The 25,373-nt window shown below is 32.8% G+C and overlaps 1 protein-coding gene and 1 pseudogene across 2 annotated transcripts in view; both read right to left on the minus strand.

Moving 5' to 3' along the window:
• Positions 1 to 25,373, minus strand: part of ARIH1 (ariadne RBR E3 ubiquitin protein ligase 1) — a 98,157-nt gene that overhangs the window by 29,260 nt on the left and 43,524 nt on the right. For both annotated transcript variants that reach the window (XM_023521852.1, XM_011375574.2), the window contains 3 exons: positions 12,811 to 12,955; positions 5,773 to 5,865; positions 5,213 to 5,268 (listed from right to left, as the gene is read on the minus strand). In XM_023521852.1, the coding sequence (XP_023377620.1) occupies positions 5,213 to 5,268; positions 5,773 to 5,865; positions 12,811 to 12,955 (294 nt within the window). The remainder of the gene's footprint in view (positions 1 to 5,212; positions 5,269 to 5,772; positions 5,866 to 12,810; positions 12,956 to 25,373) is intronic.
• Positions 23,878 to 24,744, minus strand: LOC105302497 (annotated as a pseudogene).

A 25,373-nucleotide genomic window follows, 5' to 3' on the forward strand; every position in this document is an offset into this window, starting at 1 on the left:
AACAATCTATTGGGGTGGAGGGAACGACTTCAGCAAGTGGAGAATTAGCCAGCAGAGGTATCCATTATCTATACCGGAATTGTAAGATCCATTTTTAAAAAGATCTTATATATCAATTAAAGCCTTTTAAAAAGCATAATTTTGCTAGAAATAAGTGACAATAAGTTCCTGTCCTTGTCTCTGTTCCTAAAATCCTTATATGAAAATAAATCATACATTTTTAGACATACCTCAAAGTATGTTGAATCAAAACATTATAATACAGATGTGTGCTAATACTATCAATGATTAGTCAATATGAGGCTAAGTATATACAACTTGAAGGTCATTGAAGATTTAATAGATACAAATTTACCTTTATCATCCCTCAAATTACTAGAGAGGCTATATGCAGTAAAATAAATTTAGGCCCTAAACTACATAAAAAACTAACCAATTGCTAGGATGAACAGAAACAGATGAACATTTACTTGATTTCAAGTGAAATAATTTGGAGAAATAATTTTATTAATCTCACAAAAGCATCAGGACAAATTTGGGACCAAGAAAAATTCTCAAAGTATATTGTACTTTTCTGACTTTGCAAATATAATTATATGAAGTCACTGTGTAGTGGAGCCCCACTTAGCCAAAAACCTTGATGGTATCGTGGCACGATTCAACCACTGAAGTTTGCAATCATGGCATATGCTTATGAAAGCAAGGGAGAATAATATATTTCCAGTTATTTATTCAAGGATACATGCTTACTGCATATCTATTCCTAAGGAATAAAAAGCTGAATCCATTGAATCACTAATCTTAAGAATGTAAGAGTCTGAGAAGCATTGAGAGTCAGTGAATAAAGACTTTCAGTGTAGTGTATCCAAGGTTAGAGCCACACATCCTTAATGGAAGCAAGCAAAGAATTCAGTCAACATAAACGGGGTATCTAGGGTCATATAGCTTATGGTCTAAGAAAAAATAAAGACAAGAATATGGGCAATCACAAAAGCTAATAGTAAGGGAAATAAGGAGAAATTAAGGAGCATATAGTACATTTGCCCAAACCAAAATGAAAATTTAAACTAAAGCCTAAAGAATGACTAAGAGGATTAGTAGGTTAAGAGAACTGAAGAATAAAACAAGAAGAGAGTATTGCACGTAAGAAAGCCAGGAGACAGTAGAGAAAAAAGTAAACAAAATCAAACTAAAGCAAATGCAAATAACATGCACAATACTTTCAAGAAACCAAGTTCCACATGGCTAGAATAGAGAATGTGAGAAAAGGTGAGGCAGAAGATGAAGCTGCACAGGTGAGCAATATAAGACAATGGGAGCCATTTATAAAGAAGAATTGAAAGGTGATCAAAGTGGGTGTAAAGAAATTACTCAGGAGCCAGTTGCAGATTCCCACGTAAAAGAAGAAGATAACCTGGAACAAGTTAATGGCAGTAGAAACAAAGAAATGGATGGATTTAAGGGTAATTAGAATGTGGAATTAACAGAATTTGTATAAGGATGACTGGGTAATGCAAGAAAAAAATGAATCAGGGATATCATCAAGGTTTCTAATTTAGGCACATCTTTAACACCTAATATGTCATTCTTTGATGGTGAGAAGCAAGAAGAGTGAGTTTGGTGGTGGTGGAAGTAGGAAGGTTAGCCAAGATAAAGCCTGAGGAATATACATATGAAGATGCCTAGGGTGATATATGAGACCCTAGCTCAAAAGAGAGAACTGATCTGGAGATTTATATTTGAGAATTTCCAATAACGCCCAGGAATAGCATATAAAGTGTACAGAGAAATAAGAAATAGTGGATTGGACAGAACCCCAAGGAGCAATATTTTAGGAAGAGACAGAAAAAGATGACCTTGCAAAGTAAATTAGAGTAGATCTGGAGTAGACATATAGGGTGGTAGGCTTAGGGGTAGGTGGCTGAGATGAAGGAGATTTTACTGGAAATTAACAAATCAGGGTATTAAAAGGCTAAGACAGTGGTTCTCAAACTTAAGCATGCATCAGAACCACACTGGGAGAGCTTGTTATTCATATTGCCAGGCTTCATCACAAAGTTTCTGATTCAGTAAGCTTGGAGCTGGGCTTGAGAATGTGCATTCTTAACAAGTTCCTAGATGATGCTGATGCTGATGCTGCTGATTAGGGACATCATTTTGAGAGCTACAGGGTTATGGGATAGAATGAACTATACACATGGGCGCTGAGAAAGAAAAGACTGAGCGAGGTTTAAGTACTATGAATAATTAAGTGGGAGAGACCAAAAACTCAAGTAGATAAAACCACAAAGGAATGTGATATAGCAAGATAACACAAGCCTCAAAGGATCTATGGATTCTATGAAGTAAAGGAAAAGACATTTGGGACTAAGGGTGAAAATGACTTCACCTCTTGACCATAAGGTATATAGGGGAAAAAAGCCTAGTGCCAAGCTGAGAGGGTTATAGCAAAATATGTCTTCAGGAAAGAACTGGGTTTCAGTTTCAATTCAAGTTCCAAATGAGTTTAATTCAAATTGAAACCAAAAAAAAATTGTTAATCTATCAAATTGGAAATTAAAAAATGATAATACCATGATTGGGACAGATTATTTCTTTCATACTAAGAAAATTTTGAGCACATTTCAGTTAGTGGACTTTGAGATGAAACATTTACAAAATGCATTCTAATTAACTAACCTTTTAAATTCTAAAAGACATTATTTAAAATAAAGAAAATGGAAGATATATACCAATAGTATATCATAAATAAAGTAAAAAATAAAAATCTCTCTTCCTAACCCCCAACTCCCAGCTTATATATCACTGGGATATATAATATTCTCTTATGAATATTCTCAAAGTTTTCTGTGTCATGTACCAGGTTGCATGCATATCCAAAGAGCTAAAGAAACCCCGAAGAGGATAAACACGGTTCCCCGAAGAGGAACCACATCTAGGTAATATCATAGTCAAAATACCCCAAATCCTAACACAAAGCAAATCTTGAAAGCAGCAAATAGGGGACAACAATATGATTAACAGCTGACTTATTGAAAACAATGGAGGCAAGAAGGCAGTAGAATGACAAAGTGATAAATCTATTGAATGAAAACTCAAGTAGTATGTAAATTTGCAGAAATTGTCAAACTGCATTACAAAAGTTGCAACTGTTTATACTCCCTATTTAATTATATTCTCACTCACTTTAGATATTATCAAATTCTTTAATCCCTACCAATATAAAATGTAAAAAGAACTTTTTAAAAAAGTTGAGAGTATCTAATTTTGATTTACATTTATTTAATTAGGAATAATAGCTAATGTTTACGACCATTTAAATTTCTTTCACTGTAAACTGCTTGTTCATGTCCTCTCCATAGGATTTTCTTACTGATTTGTAATAGCCTTTATGTTATTAACCACATTTGTTTTAGGTGCTGGAAATATTTTCCCCATTTCCCATCTAGTTTCCCCCCAAATAAAATTTCATGAAAAAAGAGCATTCTAACCACATCTTACTGCCCAAATGCTTCCACACTCTAAACTATCCTCCACTATACCACCAAAGTTGTATCTTTAAAATGCAAATGTCATTACCACAGTTTTAACAACCTTCTGTGGCAAAACCCATCAAAAACTGTCAAACTCTTTTCATCCTCATTGCTGATATTCTGCTATTTTGTCCTCCAGCTATCACAGAATACTTAATAGAGAAGTTCATGACCTACTTGGCATCCCTTCTTTAACCAGCATTTCTCTCTCTACTCCCTCAACCCAAATTTTTACCTTTCATATTAATCCTTAGGTAAAGTCTCCCTAAACTCTTCAGGTGAAATACTTTGTTTCTTTCTAACGGTACTTTGTACATACACTTATAAATAAAACTTAAACTCTGAATTTAGTTATTATGAATTCCTAGGGGAAAGGAAATGTATCCTAATTTTTTTGTTCTCCTGTACATAGTAGGCTCCCAGTAAATGTGGAATGGATGAAAAGATGGTGACTTATACTGATGAAATGTATTGATGAAACTGACATATTGATAAAAGAATACAAGAAAGCATCAAAGTATCGGAGGACAACTGGAAGGATGGTGGTACTTCAAGATGATACATGGCTTATTTTCACCATGTATCAAAACAACAAAAATAACATTTACTGAATAATAGAAACAGTATTAATACAGAGTTGAGAACAACAGTAAATGTATTTTAGTAAACCAAAGTAGATTGAGGTTAAAGTAGAATCAGTGAGCTTTATAAACTGTGCTGGTGGTCAATTTATGGTTTTACTGGGTTAAGAAATTTGCTCATTAAAGCCCATGGGCTGCTTTTACTTTAATACCTTCAAATCTCAATGCTTAAACACAGACATACCTTTCTACATAGGCAATTATCCAGGACTAATAATACAATATGTGGATTGTTCGGGCCCTCAATCTATCTATCCTCCTAGAGTTAAGTCAATTAGGTATTCTGAGGTTATGAAAACGGCACTGACCCAGAATTAAGAACTCTGGAATTTTACCCTAGGTTCAGAGACTAACTAGATTTATTTTGTCAAGATTCTTTCTCCCTTCAAAAGAGAATCTTTCGCAAGAATAGTTAGCCAACAGCCTCCAGCTGCAGTGCCTCTGGGATCCATAGGAGTGTTCCAGTTGAGGCCACATTCTCCTTGGGTAGCACCCAGTGAATGACTGAGCATGGCAGAGGCCATTTCTGCTTGTTGAGGCATTGCTCTACAGTCAATTTATGCAATGGAGCATCCCACAGGGCTGCCAGACGACTCTCACAAATGCATCACAGTCTACGTCTCTTCTTACTGAATCCTTCAGTCTTTCTCTCCTTTAACAGGTGTCAGACCTGCATCGAGGTCTGTCTGCTTCTGCTGCTCCTCTTCTTTACCCTGCACAGATGTTATCCCACAATAAATCTTTTCCCTTTTATCTCTACCTTGGCATCTGTTTCCCAGGACTTCAACTGATACACTGACATATCCTATTTTCTAAATCCAGGGTTTAGTGAAATCTAACTATCATGTATTGCCAAGTTTACCAAAATAGTGACTGAGCATTTAACCAAGTTACAACAGGCTTTTGTGCAACAAAGGAATGTAGATTAGAAAGTCTCTTTAGACTTTAAAAACTTCACCTCCTTTGAGGTGCTGAGCAAAAATTGGGTCAAACCAACTAACCAATATTCAACATGCAGAATCTATCAAAAATACTTACATAACTGTGTTGTCATCCACTAAGATATCACAACCATGAGCAGGACACGAAATAGTCTGAAAAAGATTGAAATTTAAACTATGTCTTCATTCAACAAATATTTACTGAATGCTTACCATCGCCAGGCACTTTGCTAGGTTCTGAGGGTACCTTTACATTTACAGAGTCTTAACCTTTCCCTTTCTATTAAAGGTAACATGTGCATGACTTTTTATCACCATAAGGTAACCATAACTGCTGACCTGAATATTTGGTTTTTCAATATAAAAACTGAAAGGCAAGAAGAGAGAGATCTGAAAAACCTGCTCAAAAAGTTTAGCCTGATATATACAAATGTTAATGCCCACTGAGAAAACATCTGAATTGGATCTTTAACTGGAATGCCACAATGTAAACAGAGAAAAGTCTCAATTATCTTATAGGTGTTTTAATCTAGAAAAAAAGTTCCTATGCAATTCATAATCTAGAATGCTTCTCCTGTCTATATTTGTGCAAGGGTCTAAACATTGTAGGAAAGTCAACAAAAACTAAATTTAAAAAAAAAAAAAAGGCATCTTTACCTGTCCCATGCCTTCCTCCATTATTTTGGTAGTTAAATATTCACTCCAGCACTGCATACAAAACTTATGTCCACATTCAAGGCCAGTGAAATACTGCAACAAAAATACATGAACTTTTAAAAGACATCAGAAAAATCACTATGCATAGTGACTCAATAAGGCTCTACTATGTCATAATGGCTAAAATGTCCAAGACTAGATGGGGTCCTAAAATGAACTTTCAGGTGATGAATATAGACATGGAAATACAGTGAACACAAAACATCTAATGAGAAATGCATCTATAGTACATATTTATAGTTTTTAGGATAGATAAGATTTTATTAAATATAAGACTATGTCATGTACCAAAAAACATATGAAAAGATGCTCAATATCCTTAGCCATTAGGGAAACGTAAATTAAAACCACAATGAGATACCACTTTACACCCACTAGGACAACTAGAATCAAAAAGAAATAACAACATGTATTGGCAAGCATGTGGAGAAATAAAAACACTCACAATGCTGGTAGGAATGTAAAATGGTGTATGAACTTTGGAAAACACTCTGGCAGTTTCTCAAAAACTGAACATAGTTAAATTAGATGTACGACTGAAACTTACTGGATTTCGTTAACCAGTATCACTATAAAAAATAATTTTAAAAAAATTGAACATGGATTTACCATATGATCCAGCAAGTCCAACTAAGTACATTCCCAAAGAAATGAACACTTATATCCACACGCAAAGACCTGTACACAAATGTTTACAGTAGCATTATCTGTATTAGCCCCAGAGTGGAAAGAACCCAAAAGTCCATCAACTGACAAACGGATAAACAAAATGTGGAATATCCATATAATGGAATATTATTTAGTCATAAAAAAGAAACAGAGTATCGATACATACTATTTAATGTGAATGAATCTTGAAAACATTATGCTAAGTGAAAGAAGCCAGTCACAAAAGACCATATATTATTTGTTTCCATTTATATGAAAGGTCCAGAATTGGCAAGATTCATAGACAAAGTAGATTAGTGGTTGCCTAGGGCTTGGGAGGAAACGGGAAGTGACTATAAAAGGACACAGGGTTTCTTTTGGGGGTTTTGAAAATATTCTGAAATTAACTGTGGCAACAGCTACACAACTGTGACTATACTAAAAACCACTTTAAATAGTTGAATTGTATGACTTGTGAATTGTATCTCAATAAAGATGTTACCAAAAATGTCATTCAAACATAGAACTTCATGGAGCTGCACAGGAAGCTAACCTAGAAATAAAATGTAGCTAACCTAGAAAATAAAATCTTATGGAAACCAAAAGATTTATTCAGATTGCTAAGAATAACAACATCATTTTGGTCTAATCATATATTACGTATATCATTTGAAATACTATTTATTTGAGGGATGGTTAAATGAAGTATACTATATTCTGTAATGGGATATGAAGTGCTTTAACTTTAGAGAGTCTAGAGGACTGTATTTTAAAAACAAACAGTGGTTACCATATTTCAGTTTAAGAATATTTGATATTTACTAAATTATTTTTAAGTGAACAATACAGGCTCATGATAAAAAACATTTAATAGTATGAGTTTATGTTGAAAAATGAGTCTCCCTTACCTCTATCCTTGTCCTCTACTTTTTTACCCAGAAGTAATCACTATTTGCAATACCTTACTATTCTTCCAGCGATGTTCTAATGTACATAGTACACACAGTAAGAGGACCACACTCTATTCTGCATCTTGTGGGGTTTTATTTTAAAAGATTTTAATGTATATTTAGGCTATTTTTTGTCTACTACTGCTACTGCATTGACTATATATACATATCTTTGTGATCAGATAAATATACTTTAGGACAAATCTGTACAAGTAAAATTATAATAGGTATATGTTTATAATTTGACAGATTATCACCAATCTGTTGAAAGAGGTTGTAACAAGTGATACTGTTCAAGACAACTTAGGTTTCTCACACCCACGTCAACAAAGTATACTAACCATCTCTATGATCTTTGCTAATCGAACACGTGAAAATGAACCAACTTCATTAGTTCTGATTTAAATTTCTTTAAGTTTAAACTTCTGAAAAAAAGATTTAAAGCTCTATTTTTTTCCTGTGCACTCTTTTTAACTATTCTGCCCATTTCTCATGGGATTTTTCTTAATGGTTTAGTGTGGATTTTTACTCATTTAGAAAAAATTGGCCATTTGTAAGTACAGAAATTATTTTCTCCCAGTTTTTATTTTGAATATTCACATTTTGTTGCCATGCAGGTCTTTCTTTTGTAGTGAATTGTGTTAGTTTAAAAATTTATGGCTTCTGAATTAGTTAACTTTGATATAAGGAGTTAGGTAAGAATCTAAATTTCTACCTCAGATGGCTACCAAATTGTTCCAACACCATTTACTGAATAAACCACCTTATTTGAAATGCCTTCTCTATCATACACTAAATTCTCCTCATACATATTTAACTCTATCCTATTCCTATTCATTTGTTGCTTTTAGGTTTATATCCCACATATAAGTGACATCATATGGTTTTCAACTTTTTCTGTCTGGCTTATTTCGCTTAGCATGATTATCCATCTATGTTGTCACAAATGGCAGTATTTCATTTCTTCTTATGGCTGAATAATATTCCATTGTATATATGTGCCACAGCTTCTTTAGCCAATCATCTATCGTAGGACACTTCGGTTGCTTCCATGTCCTGGCCACTGTGAATAATGCTGCTATGAACATTGGTGAGCAAATACCTTTTCAAATACGAGTTTTCAAGTCTTTGGGGTAAATACAAAGTAGAGGGATTGCTGGATCACATGGTAGGTCAATTCTTAGTTTTTTGAGGAACCTCTGTACTGCTTTCCATAGTGGCTGTACCAATTTGCAGTTCCATGCGGGTTCTTATTTCTCTGCACCCTCTCCAACATTTGTTATTACTTGTCCTGTTGATTACAGCCATTCTAACAGGTGTGAAATGGTATCTCATTGTGCTTTTGATTTGCATTTCCCTAATAGCTAGCGATGTTGAACATTTTTTCATGTATTTGTTGGCCATTAACTGTATCCTATTCTACTGCACTGTTTATTCTTTTATTTGGCAGGGCTAATAATTCTTCCCCAACCCCATCAATTTATTCTTCTTTTCCATTATCTTACAATTATTCTAGCTTTCCAAATATTTGTCATCCTTTTATTTCCCTTAGTATTTAAAGTGTTTTCATACGGATCTTTCACATTTTTTGCCAAGTTTATTCCTAGTTCTTTCATTCTTTTTGTGCCTCTTATGTTTTAAAAATTCCATTATATTCTCTAATTAGCTGTTATTTGAAATATGCTTATGAAATTAGATGTGAATAGTCAGGATTCAAAATTCTACATCAACTACATAAAAAAATGCCCAAAAGCAATGATGAAAGAAAATGTATCAGAGTCCTAAGACTGGTTTTACAAACCAAATGAAATGGAAAATATTTACCAAGTTTAAAATACAGTGTTATTCAGACTGACAATGATTCCAAAGCACTCACAAAACAAGTGAAGGTAAATGTTTGGGAAATCAATATTCTCATCCATTAAAAAAAGATCTGGGAAAAAAAATCTATTCTCATTACTCCCCCACCAGTGAAGGAGATATGGCAATAAGTAGTTGCCAGATCACTAATGGAGAGCATTTGTTTTTCATGGTTAATGAGAAGGGGCATCTTATAAAAGACAAAATATAAGAGTCATATATCTACAATTCTAAAATGTTTTATTTATAATTTTATTTATTTTTTCACTTTATTTTATTAGTTTCAAGTATACGGTACATTGGTTAGACATTTACCTAATTTATAAAACGATCCCCCTAATTGCTCTTTCTCTCCTCTGGCTCTCCACCCAGCCATTACATTAATGCGAATACATTCCCTATGCCATGATCCCTTATCCCCGTGACTATCTAACAACTACTCATTTATACTTCTTTAACGCTTCACCCCATTCTCCCAGCTTGCCAAATAAAAACATACACAGCCTCGTGTGCTTTATTCTTGTAAGAAATCCTTAAGACAGAGATTAAAGGTCACAATGGTTACTGAGTGATGACTATCAGTAAAGTAATATCTCTACCTTTGGGACTTCTATACCAAAGCCCATATAAGATAAAAAGATAAAGAAAAAGGTTTTAATTCTTTAAAAGCTTCTTTTCAATAACTTTTCTAATTAAATAGGTAAGACTACACAAGATAAATAAGAAAAATAAATCACACGTGTGTCTAAAAATAAAGCAAAAACTAATCTGTGGTATAAAGACATATCCATTGTGCTCAAGAGTTGTGTCTTTAATACGAAAATATCTAGAGTTTCTTCCTGTCTGTCTCATTTCTCTTTTCCCTCCTTCTCATGTGACATATTTGTTCCATTACTAACTTGTGCTTACCTACTTGGTTCACTGAGCTTTTCCCTGACTCAGGGAATCAGATTATTTATTCATCAAACATATCCCTCTTTATATCATAAAGATGACTAAGAATACACTAAAAATGTATAAAATATTACCTAAAACAGAAATTAATGTTCCTGAAGAAAAACTGAAGGAACAGTAAACACTCTTAAAGGTTTCAATTGCCTCCTCCATTTTAAATACACAGCAACTAATGTCAAATGCACTAAGAATTATCTTTCCTCCATCAGAAGTTCCCCATATAATAATCTCTAAAGTTGAAGCCATTTTCTTTATAGAAACTGAGCAAATAATCAAAATATCAGTTCCCGCCTCTGTAAAATGGAATAAGTTAAAAAGGAAGATAGGGTTGAACATAGATCAGATGTTTTTGGTGTACTCAAAAGAAAAAACATTGAGGTGCCTCAGGGGTAGGGGATGAGGGATAGAATATCCTCACAATCTTTAACTTTGCTTTTATCTAATTAACAAATCTTATTCTTCGAAAATATAAATTATTTACTTCATAAAAATGAGCTATTGTAGCCCGAGCTATATTTCCTAGTAGAATGAGGAGTTAGTACATCTAGATCTTATTGCTTTGTTTGAAACAACATTATTAGAAAGTTACTAACTGTTGCCCTAGAGTAGGGGTGGGATGGAAAAATATATGAACTTAAAAAGTGCTCCAAAGTCTCAGGTAATTGTTTTTAAAGAAGAGACCACCAGGACAAGTTAACTCCAAAGTGTTACATAAACCAAGCTATCAGAAGCATTTAGTAAAAAAAAAAAAAGCCTGTTGTCACACTGCACTGTATAAAGCTAAAGTTGCTTTTTACAAGAGTAATAAATGTATTGAAGATATACATTATTAAAAGGTAAGTATCAGTGTTTGAAGAGAGTAGTAGAAATGGAAACATGGGAGTTATAGAAGTATAAAGAAATCGCTCATTCAATTAATAATGTTTCACTGAAGAATCTTAGGTAACATTCTTTCTGAATAAGGCATTTTACTTATTTGCCGAGCTAACCTGTATAGTGCCTGTTGTGTTGAACAGTGGGTTTTCCATCATCAGTTACAAATGCAAGGAAAACTGACACTGCAAATCTCCAGTCATGGTTTTCAATTCTAATCTGCTGAGACTGTTAGACAATAACAATGGCACTGAGAAAGTTACAGGGGATATTTGTAAGCAGCTGGTTTCAGTACACAAATTACATTTAAGATTTAAACCAAGGAGGAGCTGGCTATAATAGAGCAAGAGGAGAAATGCCAAAAAGTATGGCAAGGAAGCCTTTTAAACCTGGGACTGGGTCTTAGTATTATTACCTCTTACCTCACAGACATTTATAAACTATAAACACCATATAAATGTCAACTGGCAAAGAGAATGTTAAAGATAGATAATAAAATGGTCAAAACATGAATTTAATGTATTTTTAACAGCAGTGCTAATTGATTCTTTTAAATACTCAAGTTATGATTGTGATTTCAAGAGGGGGAACAGATAAAATTCTTAGGCTGAAAAAATTTGAAAGACTATCTTATTAAACCCAGTTGGAAGATTAAAAGAAAAACTGAGACCCAGTGAATTTAAATGATTTACTACCCAGAGTCAAATAGCTAGTGTTAGAGCTATGACTAAAAATTTGGAATTTGGAAATTCAATTCAGCACAGTATCAACTACGGTAACTCACTGATTTTTCTGTTTCTCTAAGAGAACCTAATTCTTTCAAAGCTCTTTTCTAAGCTCTTGTACATGTGAACAAATTAGTTCCCTTCAAATGGGCCTCTTTAGAGATATACATATAATTTTCTAAGATAAATAATGAAAAACATCCAATATGTTAAAATATGTTAAAATGAAAAACTTGGTATATGGTAATTGACAGAAAGAGCTGCTTAACAATTAAATCAGAGAATCTGAACAAGGTACTTATAATTATTGTAGAATTGAGTTATTTCTTAGATATCTGAAAAAAATCTTAAGAGGTAAATTCCAAGTAACTAAACATGTCTATGCCACAAATATAATTTTCCTATGGTTACTAATAAAGTAACACCTTCATAGGAAGGTTATGTTTATTTAAGCCTAAAATTTCTTTACTAGACATGCCAAAGTAAATCATCTAAATTCTACAGGTTTCAAAAGAGATATTTTCACTGTTACCAATCTCCACTAGAATGGATCTGTATAAATAAAAATATTGTTATGAAGAATCCTGAAAGCTCCCTAGTGAAATAATATTAAAGACATTTTACGAGAGTTTGATATATATATATTTTTTTAAAAAACAATTTTAAATCTATTTTAATTTGGATGAAAAATAATTCTCAATTATACAATTGTCCCACGGTGATAAAATTAACTCGGAAAAGATTTAGATGTTAACGACAACTTGGACAAGTTGCTACTTTAAAAAACATAGGGGAGGAGGGAGACAGAACAGGGTCTTATTCTTTTTCTTTCCTTATCCTTAATATATTGATAGATTACTGCTTTACTACAACCCCAGACTCCTAGGTCTTCCTTTGATTAAATAATGAAAGGTGATTTTTCCCTCTGAAACAGAGTCAGTACTAGCCTTAAACTACCAGATACTCACCGAGTTAGGGTAATTCAAGTAGCAGATCTGACAAGGCATATCCTGTGCTGATGACCTTGTATTCATCTGGCGTGTTCGAGACTTTTTACTTGGATTAATTACATGACACTCAGCAAAGAGCTTCTCCAGGTTTCCATCAAAGTACCTGTATTATTTAAATAGAAAGGATGAGAGGAGAGCAATAGCACACTGTTAGAGCTCTCCCAAAACCTGATTTTCTATAGGGAAAAGCAATGAACTGAATTAAAATAAACCAAGATTATAACCTTTTTTGCTAAGAGGAAATGAGTTGAATGGAAGTGTGTGTGTGTATATATATATATATATATATATATATATATATATATATATAGATCGAGTTTTTGTTGCTATTTTGATATATTTTACTTAGTTCTTATTCTGGGAAGTTAAGCTATTAGCATTTCAACAGTACTACAACTAAGTACTATCTCTAGTGGTACCTTATAAAGAGTAATGCTATTTTAAAAGGCTGGATTATATTTTATACAAGTAAATTCATTTTATTAATAATTTTAGTTATACCAGTTTAAATATATTAGCAAGTAAACCACCTACAAAGCATAACTCATCCCACAAATCATTTAAAAAATGAAATTATGCAACTCTCATTTTAGAAAATAGGCTTGCTTTCTAAATATTCATTTGAAATAATTTTTAATTTACTGAGAAAGGGGAGGAAGAAGGAAAAAAGCATATCTTAAAATGTTTCTGTATCAAATAATCTATATATTAGCTTTTCATTAAACATGTTATCTAAATATACAGAAGTAGTTCACTATCTAAAATATCAGGAAGCATGGTATGCCAAGTACTACCTATAGAGTTTCAACTAAACTGCAAAATTCTTGACAGAAGACAGTGGTAAATACTTGATATTTCCCATTAATCCAAATGAGAGACATGATCCTTGGCCTCCTTAAATATCTTAAAAGGGAAAAGCAATAGATTAAAAAAATTTTTTTCGATCTGTGAATCAACATAACCAGCAAAAGTATTAATGCAAAATCTGGTTATTTTTCAACTTGTAAAGACCAGGTTTCTGTAACTACAATGTTCTTTACAAACGGAAGGTTCTCAGGTTAAAAAATAATCAATGCTCAAAGGAGATTTCCAATATTTTTAATAAAGGTCTTGTTCTGGCTTTGTGCCAAAGCACTTACTAGAGCTCCAGAAAAATCACTCAAATGAGAAAAAAATCTAAGATTAATAAATCTCTTTTTATAAATATGTACTTTAACTACAGTATGTTTCAATAAAATGATCAAATTATCAATCAAAATGTCAGCACATTACATAAGGGGAAGTCATATAATGTTAAAGTTGTCCCTGATGTTCAGTTAATCAAAGAACATGGAGCAGAAAATCAAATGTTTTCCTACAAATTTTATCCCTGAGAAAGGCAGGTTTTATCTGAAAAGTAAAAAAAGCATATCTCACATCAAACATAAATAGGTAAGCCAATTAAATATCTCACATCAAACATAAATAGGTAAGCCAATTAAATATCTTTTTTATAAACAAATATTCATGCTCACAAAACAAACTTCTGTCATTTGAAACTTAACTACACAAAAGTAGTGACTCCTAATACTTTGGTAAACATTCTAGACAGCATTCTATCCATACAAAGCAAAAGAGACATGTGCATATAATTTCATAAAAATTATGAAAAAAATGACTCTAGATTTATAACCTGCTTTCTTCACTAAACAATATGTAACAGACATCTCTGTCAATGAACATAGGTCTACATTTTTTTTCTTTGTTGTGTAATATTCCACTGCAGGTATGTACTATAATTTACTCAACCAATCTTGTACTGAGGAACATTCAGCTGTTCCACATATAATCAATCCTAGACTAAAATCCTGGCCCATCTGACAGGGGAAAAAATATCTAGACTTAACTTGCACTTCTTTATTAGTGAGGCTGAATATATTTTTCTAAGAAGATTTTACTATTATTTCACGAGTTCAGTATGTAAACAAGAATAACAACTCGGTTTCATGGACTGCTTTCATATACCCAATTCTAATTTGTCTTTCACCCCTATTTAATGGTGCTTAATTGCCACTTCTAATTTATATGTAGGCAAATTATCATGCAACCTTTTGTGATTCCTAGATTTACCATGGTTTTGAAAGATCTCTATAGCCAAAATTATAAAAATTCTCCCATGATTTAAGTCTTTCTTTTAAACTGTTTCCATTAAAACTGCTGATTCACATGGAAATTATTTTTGTGTAATAAAGTAAGAATTCAATTTTATTTTAAGGCTAACCATTTACTGAAGGGTGTTTCTTCTACTTCTAGGTCTAAATCTCACTTCCTCAAGTAAGTTTTCTTTGACAGCTCCTCCCATCCCAACCCCTACTAGCTAAGGTTCCCTTGTGTTACATCCTCATGGTATTTTGTAGTCCTGACAACAGTTACATTACTAACTCTGTAATCATGTTTTCTCTGCTAGAATGTAAATCCCATGAAGGTTATTTTATTATTGCTGTACCCCTAGTGTCTAGAAGAATCCCTATTTTAATCATTCAATTTATTTCTAAAGAATAACTGATGTAAAGAGTAACTTTTTAAAGATAAATGACAGTAATAAATCTGAATTTATGCTTTAGGCATATTTCTTAAAGATAGCACATACTGAAGTTTACAGCTTTTCGATCCATGCTAGAAGCTACGAAAAAACTTTCAAATACTGTCTTCATGAACAGAATGGGGAGTTTAAGAATACGCTCATATTGCTGGGCATAGTCATCCTAAAAGTCTTTTTCTTTATGCTCCATTTTATGAGAAATGTAAGACTTTAAAATTTGTTTTGCTTTTATTTTTATTTATTACACAATCTATCCCACAATGGCTCTGCTTTTACTAAACAACTTAAAATAAATACTTAAACTTATTTCTTAATTAGCCAACTTTAAATAATACATTGATTGCCCTTATATTAAATAAACCTACACTTAACCCTAGAGTTTTCGTTGGAACTTCTGGGAGCCTTTCAGTTAATTTTAAGTTTATATAATGTTTTCACTAATCAAATTGCTTTTACAATATATAGCTTTTTAAATAGTGATAAAAAACACTTTTTGTTTCCTAAACTTGATTATCCTAATTACTTAGACATAATTCAAATGTTTAAATGTACTCAAATACTTGTGTTGGCCAAATCTTCCCCTCCCCCATGTCTTCTCCCACTATTCTCTATATTGACAGCATCCATTTTTTTTCTGATACCTATTGTTATTGAAGTCCATGGTCAAAACAATTTTCCTCTTACTTCAAATCCATTTTCAACTGGCACATATATAGGTCTCATTCTTGAAGTTTAGTAGTTCTATAGGATTTATCTTAGCATTTAATTTTCTCTTTTGGAATGCCATTCTTAATTACTTCAAGATCCTTTAGTTAGTTATTAAGACCATCCTGCTTGATTTGTACCCAACTCAATTTCTGGTCATTTGTCTCCTGTGTCTACCATCTAATTCCTTCTTTACCCTTTTCCTGTCTCACATGTCTCTATTTTCCATAGTATCTGCTCTATTTCTTGCTGTTGTCAATGTGGTTTTAAATTCTGCAAGTAATAATTTGTCTTTTCATTTTTTTTCTTAGTTCTGTGAGCTTTCCTTTTCACCTTCTTTTATCACTTCATCTTTGATTCCTAATCTCACAGTCTTTTTTAATTTCCTTAAATAGAACAAAGAAATTTTTCCCCCCTAATTATTATTAAGGACTACTATGCTCAAGAACATGAGTGGATTCTTAACACTGTTTACCTGGTCACTATTTGAAAGTTCACTTAGTTTGTTGGCTTTTATGTACGTCCTTGCTTGTGAAAAACAAGCCAAAATGAAGAGAGATTGATTCAGTGTGTAGCGCTGCAATTCAAACACCCTGTTTAATGAGTTAACACAAATTCTCTCTGCTTCACTGACTTTGGTAAACAGTTGCAAAGCTTATCCTGGGACATTACTTCCCTCCATTCGGGCACCCTTTGCCCATCCTTTTGAGAAAACCATATTGATGAAAATAAAAACAGAATGCCACTGTGGTTCTTCCCTCAATTCAGCCCTTCCTCAGTGGGAGAAGGGCAGAATTAGTTTCCTAATCCCATCTCTCAGATGGCTTTGATTTCTCTAGATTAAGATTGTTAGAAGGGCAATTTGAGAAGATTCTCAAGTAGAGACTAGGGTTCTTTCTGTTCAGTTAGTATGTGCAAAAGAAATATAGTTAAGCAAATTAGCACTTAATCAGCCAACTTTCCAGAATACTTAGAGCTTAATTTTTCATTTTATTTTACTGCTAGACACAACAAGACAAATAATATAAATTAAATTACACGGCAGGAACAGTTACAGCCTAAAAATTATGGTTGTGGAGAGAAGAGACGTGGCTGAAAGGGTATATCACCACTTAGTGTTTCTTTCTGAATTCTAAATGACTGTAGAATTGCTGTTTGCATCAAAATCAATATTTAATTTTGCCATTAGAAATATATCTTAAAAGCTACTAGGGCTTCATACTTCATAAAAAGACCATTGTTGAAGAAGTACTTACTTTCACAACAGAATCAGAAAAGTAAAAATGTTAAGCTAATTTAAAGTTATACAGTGGGCTTTCCTACTGTATATTTTTAGGTTATCAGAGTTTAATCCTCCTTATAGGTCTTTAATGTTCTCATTACATATTTATACCAAGTTAATAATCTATTGCTATAAGCCTGAGAGGGAGCAAAAACGAACACACATATGAAAGTTTATAAACACACATTATACACTATACATATATGTATCCATAAATAAACATATATATAACACATACTTTTACTTCTGAATAACCAAATAATTTTTATGTCAACATTTTCAGGTGGCATGTTATGGGTTCCAGACTTCAATTTCAAAAAACAACAAAACCGCCACAATTATTCTATACCTTACTTATAGTTCTGACAAAGCATTAAAAAAGATCTGTGACATCATCTCTTTTAAGTTAGAATTGTCATTTCAACTATATTTTGGACCCATTTGCCTGCTTCTAATGGTATAGTTTTTGCACTTCTAGAAAAGGTATATTTAAAAAGCAAAAATGTCAAAGGAGCAAAGAAACAGATTAATTTATAATTCAGATGATTTAAATGAATCATTTGAATAAGAACTGCCATATTTATAAAAAGCAAAAATAATAAGGCATGAAAATGAGTCTTAAAACAGCAAAATAGAACAAGACACCAGACACACTAGGAGAGATTTTCCCCGGTCTTCATATATAGATATTAGTTTGAGCTTAACCCTCTTTCTACAGAAAGAAGCCAGTAGATATAGTACAGTATGGTAATATACACAAGTTATTAAACTATTAAGACTTTTTTTTAAAACTATAATTGTATGACTGATAAAAATTTTAAAAGGGCTCCTGAAGAAGAATATAAATTCTCATGCAAATAAAAGATTCACTGCATCCTTTGTGGTTTTAAAAACTAATTGTTCAAAAGAAGGACTAAAATTATGTAAAATGACTGGCACATATATAAACTCTACAAAATTCTAAAGAACCAAAACTAAGGACATAGGGATAGAAATCTTTTTTTTCTAAGGATGACTTTTGGACCTCATTTAAAAAAAAAAAAAAGGTCTAATGAGTCTAATGAGGACTTATACAAGTCTATAACCTGCTTTAAAAGTTTTGGGTTTTTATGTTAATCTAAGAAATAAATTTAGTTCACATTTTAATATTAACATATTATATGTGGTATATAGCTAAATAAACATACTGATCATGTATTGTTAAGGAAAAGTAGAATACTTTTTGAGATTAATATAAAATTTTCCCCCTATTGGGGAAAAGGTAACCTAATAATAAAAAAAAATAAAATCTCCTGAGCTTGTTTATTGCTCAGCAAAAGATCACTTATAAAGAAGCTACTAAATACTACTACTTTCAAGTTGTAGTCCAAAAATCTTATTGCATAATTTTTGAGAAACTTTCTGCCATTTGTTTCTCTATACTTTATCTTTTTTGTTTGAGCCACGATGAAAGGAAGTATATTAAGAAAACTAACCACAATGAAACAGAGGTAAGATAACTCCTAGGCTTGAATTAGCAAAATCATGCCATCTTCCAAAAAGGCTCCAACTCCTGTGACAAAAAAAAAAAATTTAAATACAGTTGTCTCTCAGAATCTTAGGTAGAATGGTCCCAGGACCCTCCATGGATATCAAAATCCTCAGATGCTCAAGTCCCTCAAATAAAATAGTGTAGTATTTGCACATAACCTACACACATCCTCCCATGTAGTTTAAATCATCTCTAGGTTACTTATAATGACTAATACAATGTAAACACTACAGAAATAGGTGTTATTCTGTATTGTTGAGAGAATGACCAGAAAAAAGTCTGTACGTGTTCTGTACAGATGGAACCATCATAGGCCTAAATATATATTTTCCAATTAAAGAAAATATGGTCTCTTCTAGTATATGAAAACAAGTATCTTTCTATTCTTTTGATCATGATGTTTCAGTATATTTAATGGAAGTCTTCAGGTTGTAAATGTTGAGTCTTAAACCAAAATATCTTTAAAATCTAGCTATACTAAAACTAAAATTAAGCAATCAAAATACAAGACAGTATATAATTAAGATCCATTTTTAGTTTCTTTACAGATTAAGCAACTACATGTGGGAATTCTGCTAGCTAGAGGCAATGTTACTGCTCTGAAGGAAGACAGGGACACCTATTTGCAAAAACGATATGCTAAGTATGCAAGAGGTGGAAGGAGGTTCAAATGACTTAACAATGAATGCTAAGTAAGAATACAGAGAGAATAAGGAGATCCAGAAGGCATCATACAAGTTGTTCATGATGTACAGAATTGTACATAATGTCTGGGAGCGCAAGCCCAGAATGAAATATTGATGCTCTCTAAATTTGTGCAAAGACATGTATAGCTCTTGAGGAGCCTGGGGCCTGAACAGTTGAGGACATTCCAACAGAGTGTACAGGAATTAAGTACAGACATAGAGAATGGAGTAAAAGTATGGGAGGATTTCAAAAGTCAGATGGTATTAACTCATGTGGTAGAAACAACTACAAAGGTAGTGATAAAATGAATTGACATGATCAAAGTTAAGTTTAAGACAGATTTGATACTAGAGCCTAGGAAAACAGTGGGGCAACTGTCTTGGCAAAATTTCAGATTTACTTATAAGGTACCAAAGGCACTATTAATCCTACATGTCCAAAAATAAGCTGAAACTTCCCTTAAAAGGTTGCTCCTTTTCCTACATCTATCTATGTATGTGTGTCTTAAAACTGTTTTTTTTTGGTAATAATTCTGAAAATTTCATAAACATAAATGAACAGCTTACGAATTGTTATAAAGCGAACACCTGAGTATAATAACCAAAACCCAGGACAAGAACACTGCTCGTACTCCAAACATCCCTTCTCAGTTAACAAGCTCTTCTTTCCCCCAAGAGATAATCACGATCCCATTGTTCTTTATAGTTTTATCACCTAAATACGTATCCTTAAGCAATATAGCTTAGTTTTGCCTATTTTGTAATTCATTAAACAGAAACATATAGGAGACAGGTATTTTTTGGATCTGTCCTCCTTTCACTCAATATGATTTTTAAGTTCATCTACGTAGTCACTTAGCTCTATTTATTTTTCATTGCTCAATAGTTATTATATAAATAGACCATAATTATCTATCTACCTGTCTATAGATATTTGGGTTGTTAGTAGTTGGAGTTATTATGCGTCATGCTGCTGTAAACAAGCTTATAGTATACGACTTTCAAATAAGATATGCATATTTCTTTCTATTGGGTATACACCTGGGAGTGGAATTACTAGATCAAAGATATGCATATACATGTTAAGAAAAAAAATAATAAAATTCATTTTTATATTTCTTTCTCAAATCACTTAATATTAACAACTTATCTATAGGCTACTTTGGATTTCTTATGTACACAATTCATATAATCACTGAATATTAACTATTTAGCATCTCTCTTACAACAGTAATACCTTTTCTTTTTTGGTACACTACTGGCTAGGATCATCTACAGTATAATGCTGAACAAAAGTGAAGATAACATATATCCATGACCTGAACTCAATCTAAAAGGTGAATCTTTTCAAAACTTCAACATAAACTGGTATCTCTTACAGACGTTTTTATAGATTTATTAGATTACAGAAAGTTCTCTTTTGTGCCTAGTTTGCTAATAGTTTCTTCTTTAAAATCATGAATGATTATTGATTTTTAGTAACCTCTCCTCTGAGTCTACTTGTTTTTCTCTTTAATTTGTTCCAGTGACCAATCATATTGAAGTGTTTCAGGTTAAACCAATCTAGCATTCCTAAAATAAATCTGAATCGCCCATGCTGGATTATGCATAGCTGAAGTCAATATGCAAATATTTTAGGGTTTGGTTTTTTGTTTGCATCTATATACATGAGAGAAGCTGACATGTAATTCTTTAGGTTTTGTTATCAAGGTTGTGATAGTCTCATGAAGGTGGGGAATCCCTTTTTTCTATTTTCTAGAAGAATATTAAGGTTAGAGAATATAAGATTGGACTACTGTCTCCTTAAATGTTGGTAGAACTTACCAGTGTACTTATCTGGACTTAGGATCTTTATTTACAGAAATTTTCGCTTTATAGTTATAGCCCATACAGGTTTTCTGTTTCTATGTCAATTTAGGTAATTGGCAAATTTCTAAAACTTTGTCTATTTCATGTAAAATTTCAAAATCTGACATAGTTATTCACAATGTTTTGTGAATTTTTAATATCTGCAGGATTCAAAGTGACATACTTTTTCATTCCTGATATTGGTTATTTGTGACTGTTTTTTTCTTTATTAATCTCACCACTGTGTCAAACATCTTTTGGATTCTTGATTCCTTCTACTGTTTCTTTTCTATTTTACTAAATTCTGCTCTGTTATTTCTTCTTGTATTTTCTCTGAACTTTTTTTGTAGCTCTTCCTTTGGACATATTTAGTTCATTACTTTCCTTACTTACGCATTTAAGGTTATAAACTCTACTCTTAAGCATAGTTTAGTCTGCATTCCCCATTTTTCTCCCTTAATACCCAAATACTTGTTTAAATAACTGTATTTGAAATTTCAATCAACACTGATAGAACTTAAAATGTTGGCTTAAAAAAATACCAAGGCTAGGTACAATACAAAGTCATTTATATTAAAAGACAGCACTATTTGTGAATACATTTTCCATGAACATAGCATTCTAAGTTGGCATTTATTTTCTTTTAACCTATTAAGGTATCATCCTACTATCACTTCCACTGTTGCTATTGAGAAGCAGATGTTCTCTAGAACAGTATAATATATACTCTACATTTTTTCTCTACATACAGTATATATACACACACACTTTCACTTTTTGAAAGTAATCTTTCTTGTATCTAATTGACTTTACAGTTTTCTCTATCTTTATTTTTACTGTCGTTTCGTAGTTTTACTATGTTGTTTTAAAATATACATTTCTTTTCAACATATTTCATAACACCTTAAATGCTTTAGTACCTAAATTTCATGATCTTACCAAAAAGTGAAATGGGAAAATTTTCACATAACTCAAAATTTCAATCTTGTTGGGCTGTAAAGGGCTATCAATTGAAAAATACATTAAGATTTCAGACATGTCAAAATGTGAAAAACTACATCTCAGGATCAGTGAAATCATATTATAATACTTGGGAACTGTAAGGCTTCTTGAATCTGACACTTTTCTCTTTTACCAGTCTGAAAAATTACCAGCCAATATATTCCGCAAATATTGCCTCTGCCCCATTCTCTCCTGTTTCTAAGATTTAATGAAATCTTCTCATTAAGTCTTCTATATTTCTTAATTTCTCTTGTGTTTTTTTCTCATCTTTTAGTGTACTTTAATTCTAGATGGTGTTTTGATTTTCTAGTACACTAAATCTCTCTTTACCAATGTTCACTCTGCTGTTAAACTAATTCACTAAGTTGATTTCCTTATTTTGTTTAGTTTTAGAAATTCTGTTTCTTTCAAATCTGTATGATAATTCATATTTTCTAGTTCCCTGCTGATACCATATCCATTTTAGACTAGGTCTGACAATTATAATATCTAGAGTCCCAAGTTGGTATGTTTTAATTAGAAAACTAATTTGAGAAAGTAGTTTGAGGCCTTAATGTTCTTTCCCTAGAAAAGATTTACATTTGCTTCTCTCATGTGCCTGGGTACATTAACAGTGTGAGACCATCTTAATCCAAGGTTTGAGATTTTCTGGGCCACCCAGATGACATGATTTTTAATAATTGAGATTTTATTGGTTGTTTTGAGAATAAGTACACATTCAATTTGCATACAATTCTTAATGTACGTACCAAAAACCTAAGTCTAAGTCATGTAGTTGTGATTCCTTTCTAAACAGTTATCCTGGTAAATTTCCAGCTTAAAATTTGGAGGCTAATTTTCCTCAGTAGAATATGAAGTACCAATATCTTCAAATGTTGATATGCCATCAAAGTTCCACTAATTCGCAATATCATATACACTACATAATCGAATTCTCAATCTTTCATAGCACATTAACAAAGTTACTAGGAAAATTGGATTACCATGACAAAGATGTTAAGCAGTACACAAAATTCTGACAGAGAGATCCAAGATCATGTTGTGGTTTTCTTTTAGAAACAATTCTACTGAAAACATAGGAACAGAAGTCATTTAAAACGCTCAACAAATTGGTACAGCCACTGAAAAACAGTATGGAGGTTCCTGAAAAAACTAAGAATTGACTACCATATGATCCAGCAATTCCGCTACTGGGTATTTACCCCAAAGACTTGAAAACTCATATCCGAAAAGATATTTGCACACCGATGTTCACAGCAGCGTTATTCACAGTGGCCAGGACATGAAAGCAACTGAAGTGTCCTACGATAGTTGACTGGCTAAAGAAGCTGTGGCAAATATATATAAAATGGAATATTACTCGGCCATAAGAAGAGATGAAATACTGCCAATTGGGACAACATGGATGGAACTCAATCATGCTAAGTGAAATAAGCCAGACAGAAAAAATTGAAAATCACATGATATCACTTATATGTGGGATATAAACCTAAGACCAGAGAGTAGGGGGGATGAGGATGGTGGGAGGTAGATGGAGAAAAAAATTAATTAAAATCATTTCTTCAATAAAAATAAATTTTTAAAAAAACGTTCAAGACATTAAATGAATGAATGACTAACATGCTTGTGTTATATAGGGGATATAAGAACTACCTCCATCTATGGAATATTAAGCTAACACCCAAGACAATCAAAGTCTCCCATATTCATTTTTTTATATTATTATATATTTTAATAATACTCATTATTTCCTGGGTGTACCAAAAAATAAACAACCAGCAAATAATTTCACCTCTTAAAAACATTTATACTTTAAAAATGGAGTGAGGTGGAATTCCCTTCCTCTTCAAAATATTTCTAGAGCTACGAAAAAACTCGCATTTATAAAATAGTTGATAGAAACTCTCCACTGAATTGTACAAGAAGGGAGACAGGGACCTCTGATAGACATGGTGTATGACATTAATCAGACTTGGCTTCTTTCTCTCCTGATTCATCAGAGGCTGCACACCTCTGATTTTTAGTTTCTCCATTTTTTGCAGGTAAGTCTTTAGTTTCTTGGTTAGCCACTTCGGCCTGTTTTCCTTTTGCTACCCCTTTCCCTTTTGTTTGTACTTTTTGTCTGATTTATCCTTTCCTGCCACGTTTTTGGGCTTCATTTCTAATTTTACAAGAGCAAGTGTAGTTACAATTTTGCTGATCTCCTAGACTTGTCCTTCACCACTGCCTCAGTGGATACGACCTTCCTCTAGGGCATTGTGGGGGCAGGCCAGGGCGGAAGCTGGGCTGCTTGGCAGCTGCCGCTCCTCTCGCCACCTAAACAACCTACTGGGACCATGACCAGGGTGGTGGGAGAACCTCTATCTTCAGTCTTTAGAAGAGCTGGCTGACCTAATCCTCACTCTGGGTGGGCCTAGGACTCCAATTTTTCTTCCCATGCAAAGGGCCAACAAAAAAAATCACAGCTTCGTCTTTTCTGGGTCAGCATACACTTCTAGGACAAAGCAAAGTGGAAGACTTGCTTCATTACTCTAGATTCCCAGATTCTCTTAGGCCTTAATCCTCTAATTCCTATTTTACTAATCCTTTGATGTATAATTTTTAAAAAGATGTTCCAATATTCTACCTACTTAGTGGATAGAATGGTCCGAATTAACAGAAGTTTCAAAAAGACTCCTATATTTTCTTAGTTAAATCTCTACTTTTATCTCTTCTATCTACATTTTGCTTCTAATTAGCTGTCACCATCCTAAGTCAGGCCAACATTTTTTTGACCTGGATTATTAAAATCATTTCCAATTGGTCTTCCTGCCTCCAATGGGCTCATATTGTTACTAGATTCCCTCCCCCTCCCCCTCCCTCCGCCCCCACAGTAATGCTCTTACA

This window comes from Pteropus vampyrus, unplaced genomic scaffold (genome assembly GCF_000151845.1).
Source record: "Pteropus vampyrus isolate Shadow unplaced genomic scaffold, Pvam_2.0 Scaffold10, whole genome shotgun sequence".
Taxonomy (NCBI): domain Eukaryota; kingdom Metazoa; phylum Chordata; class Mammalia; order Chiroptera; family Pteropodidae; genus Pteropus; species Pteropus vampyrus.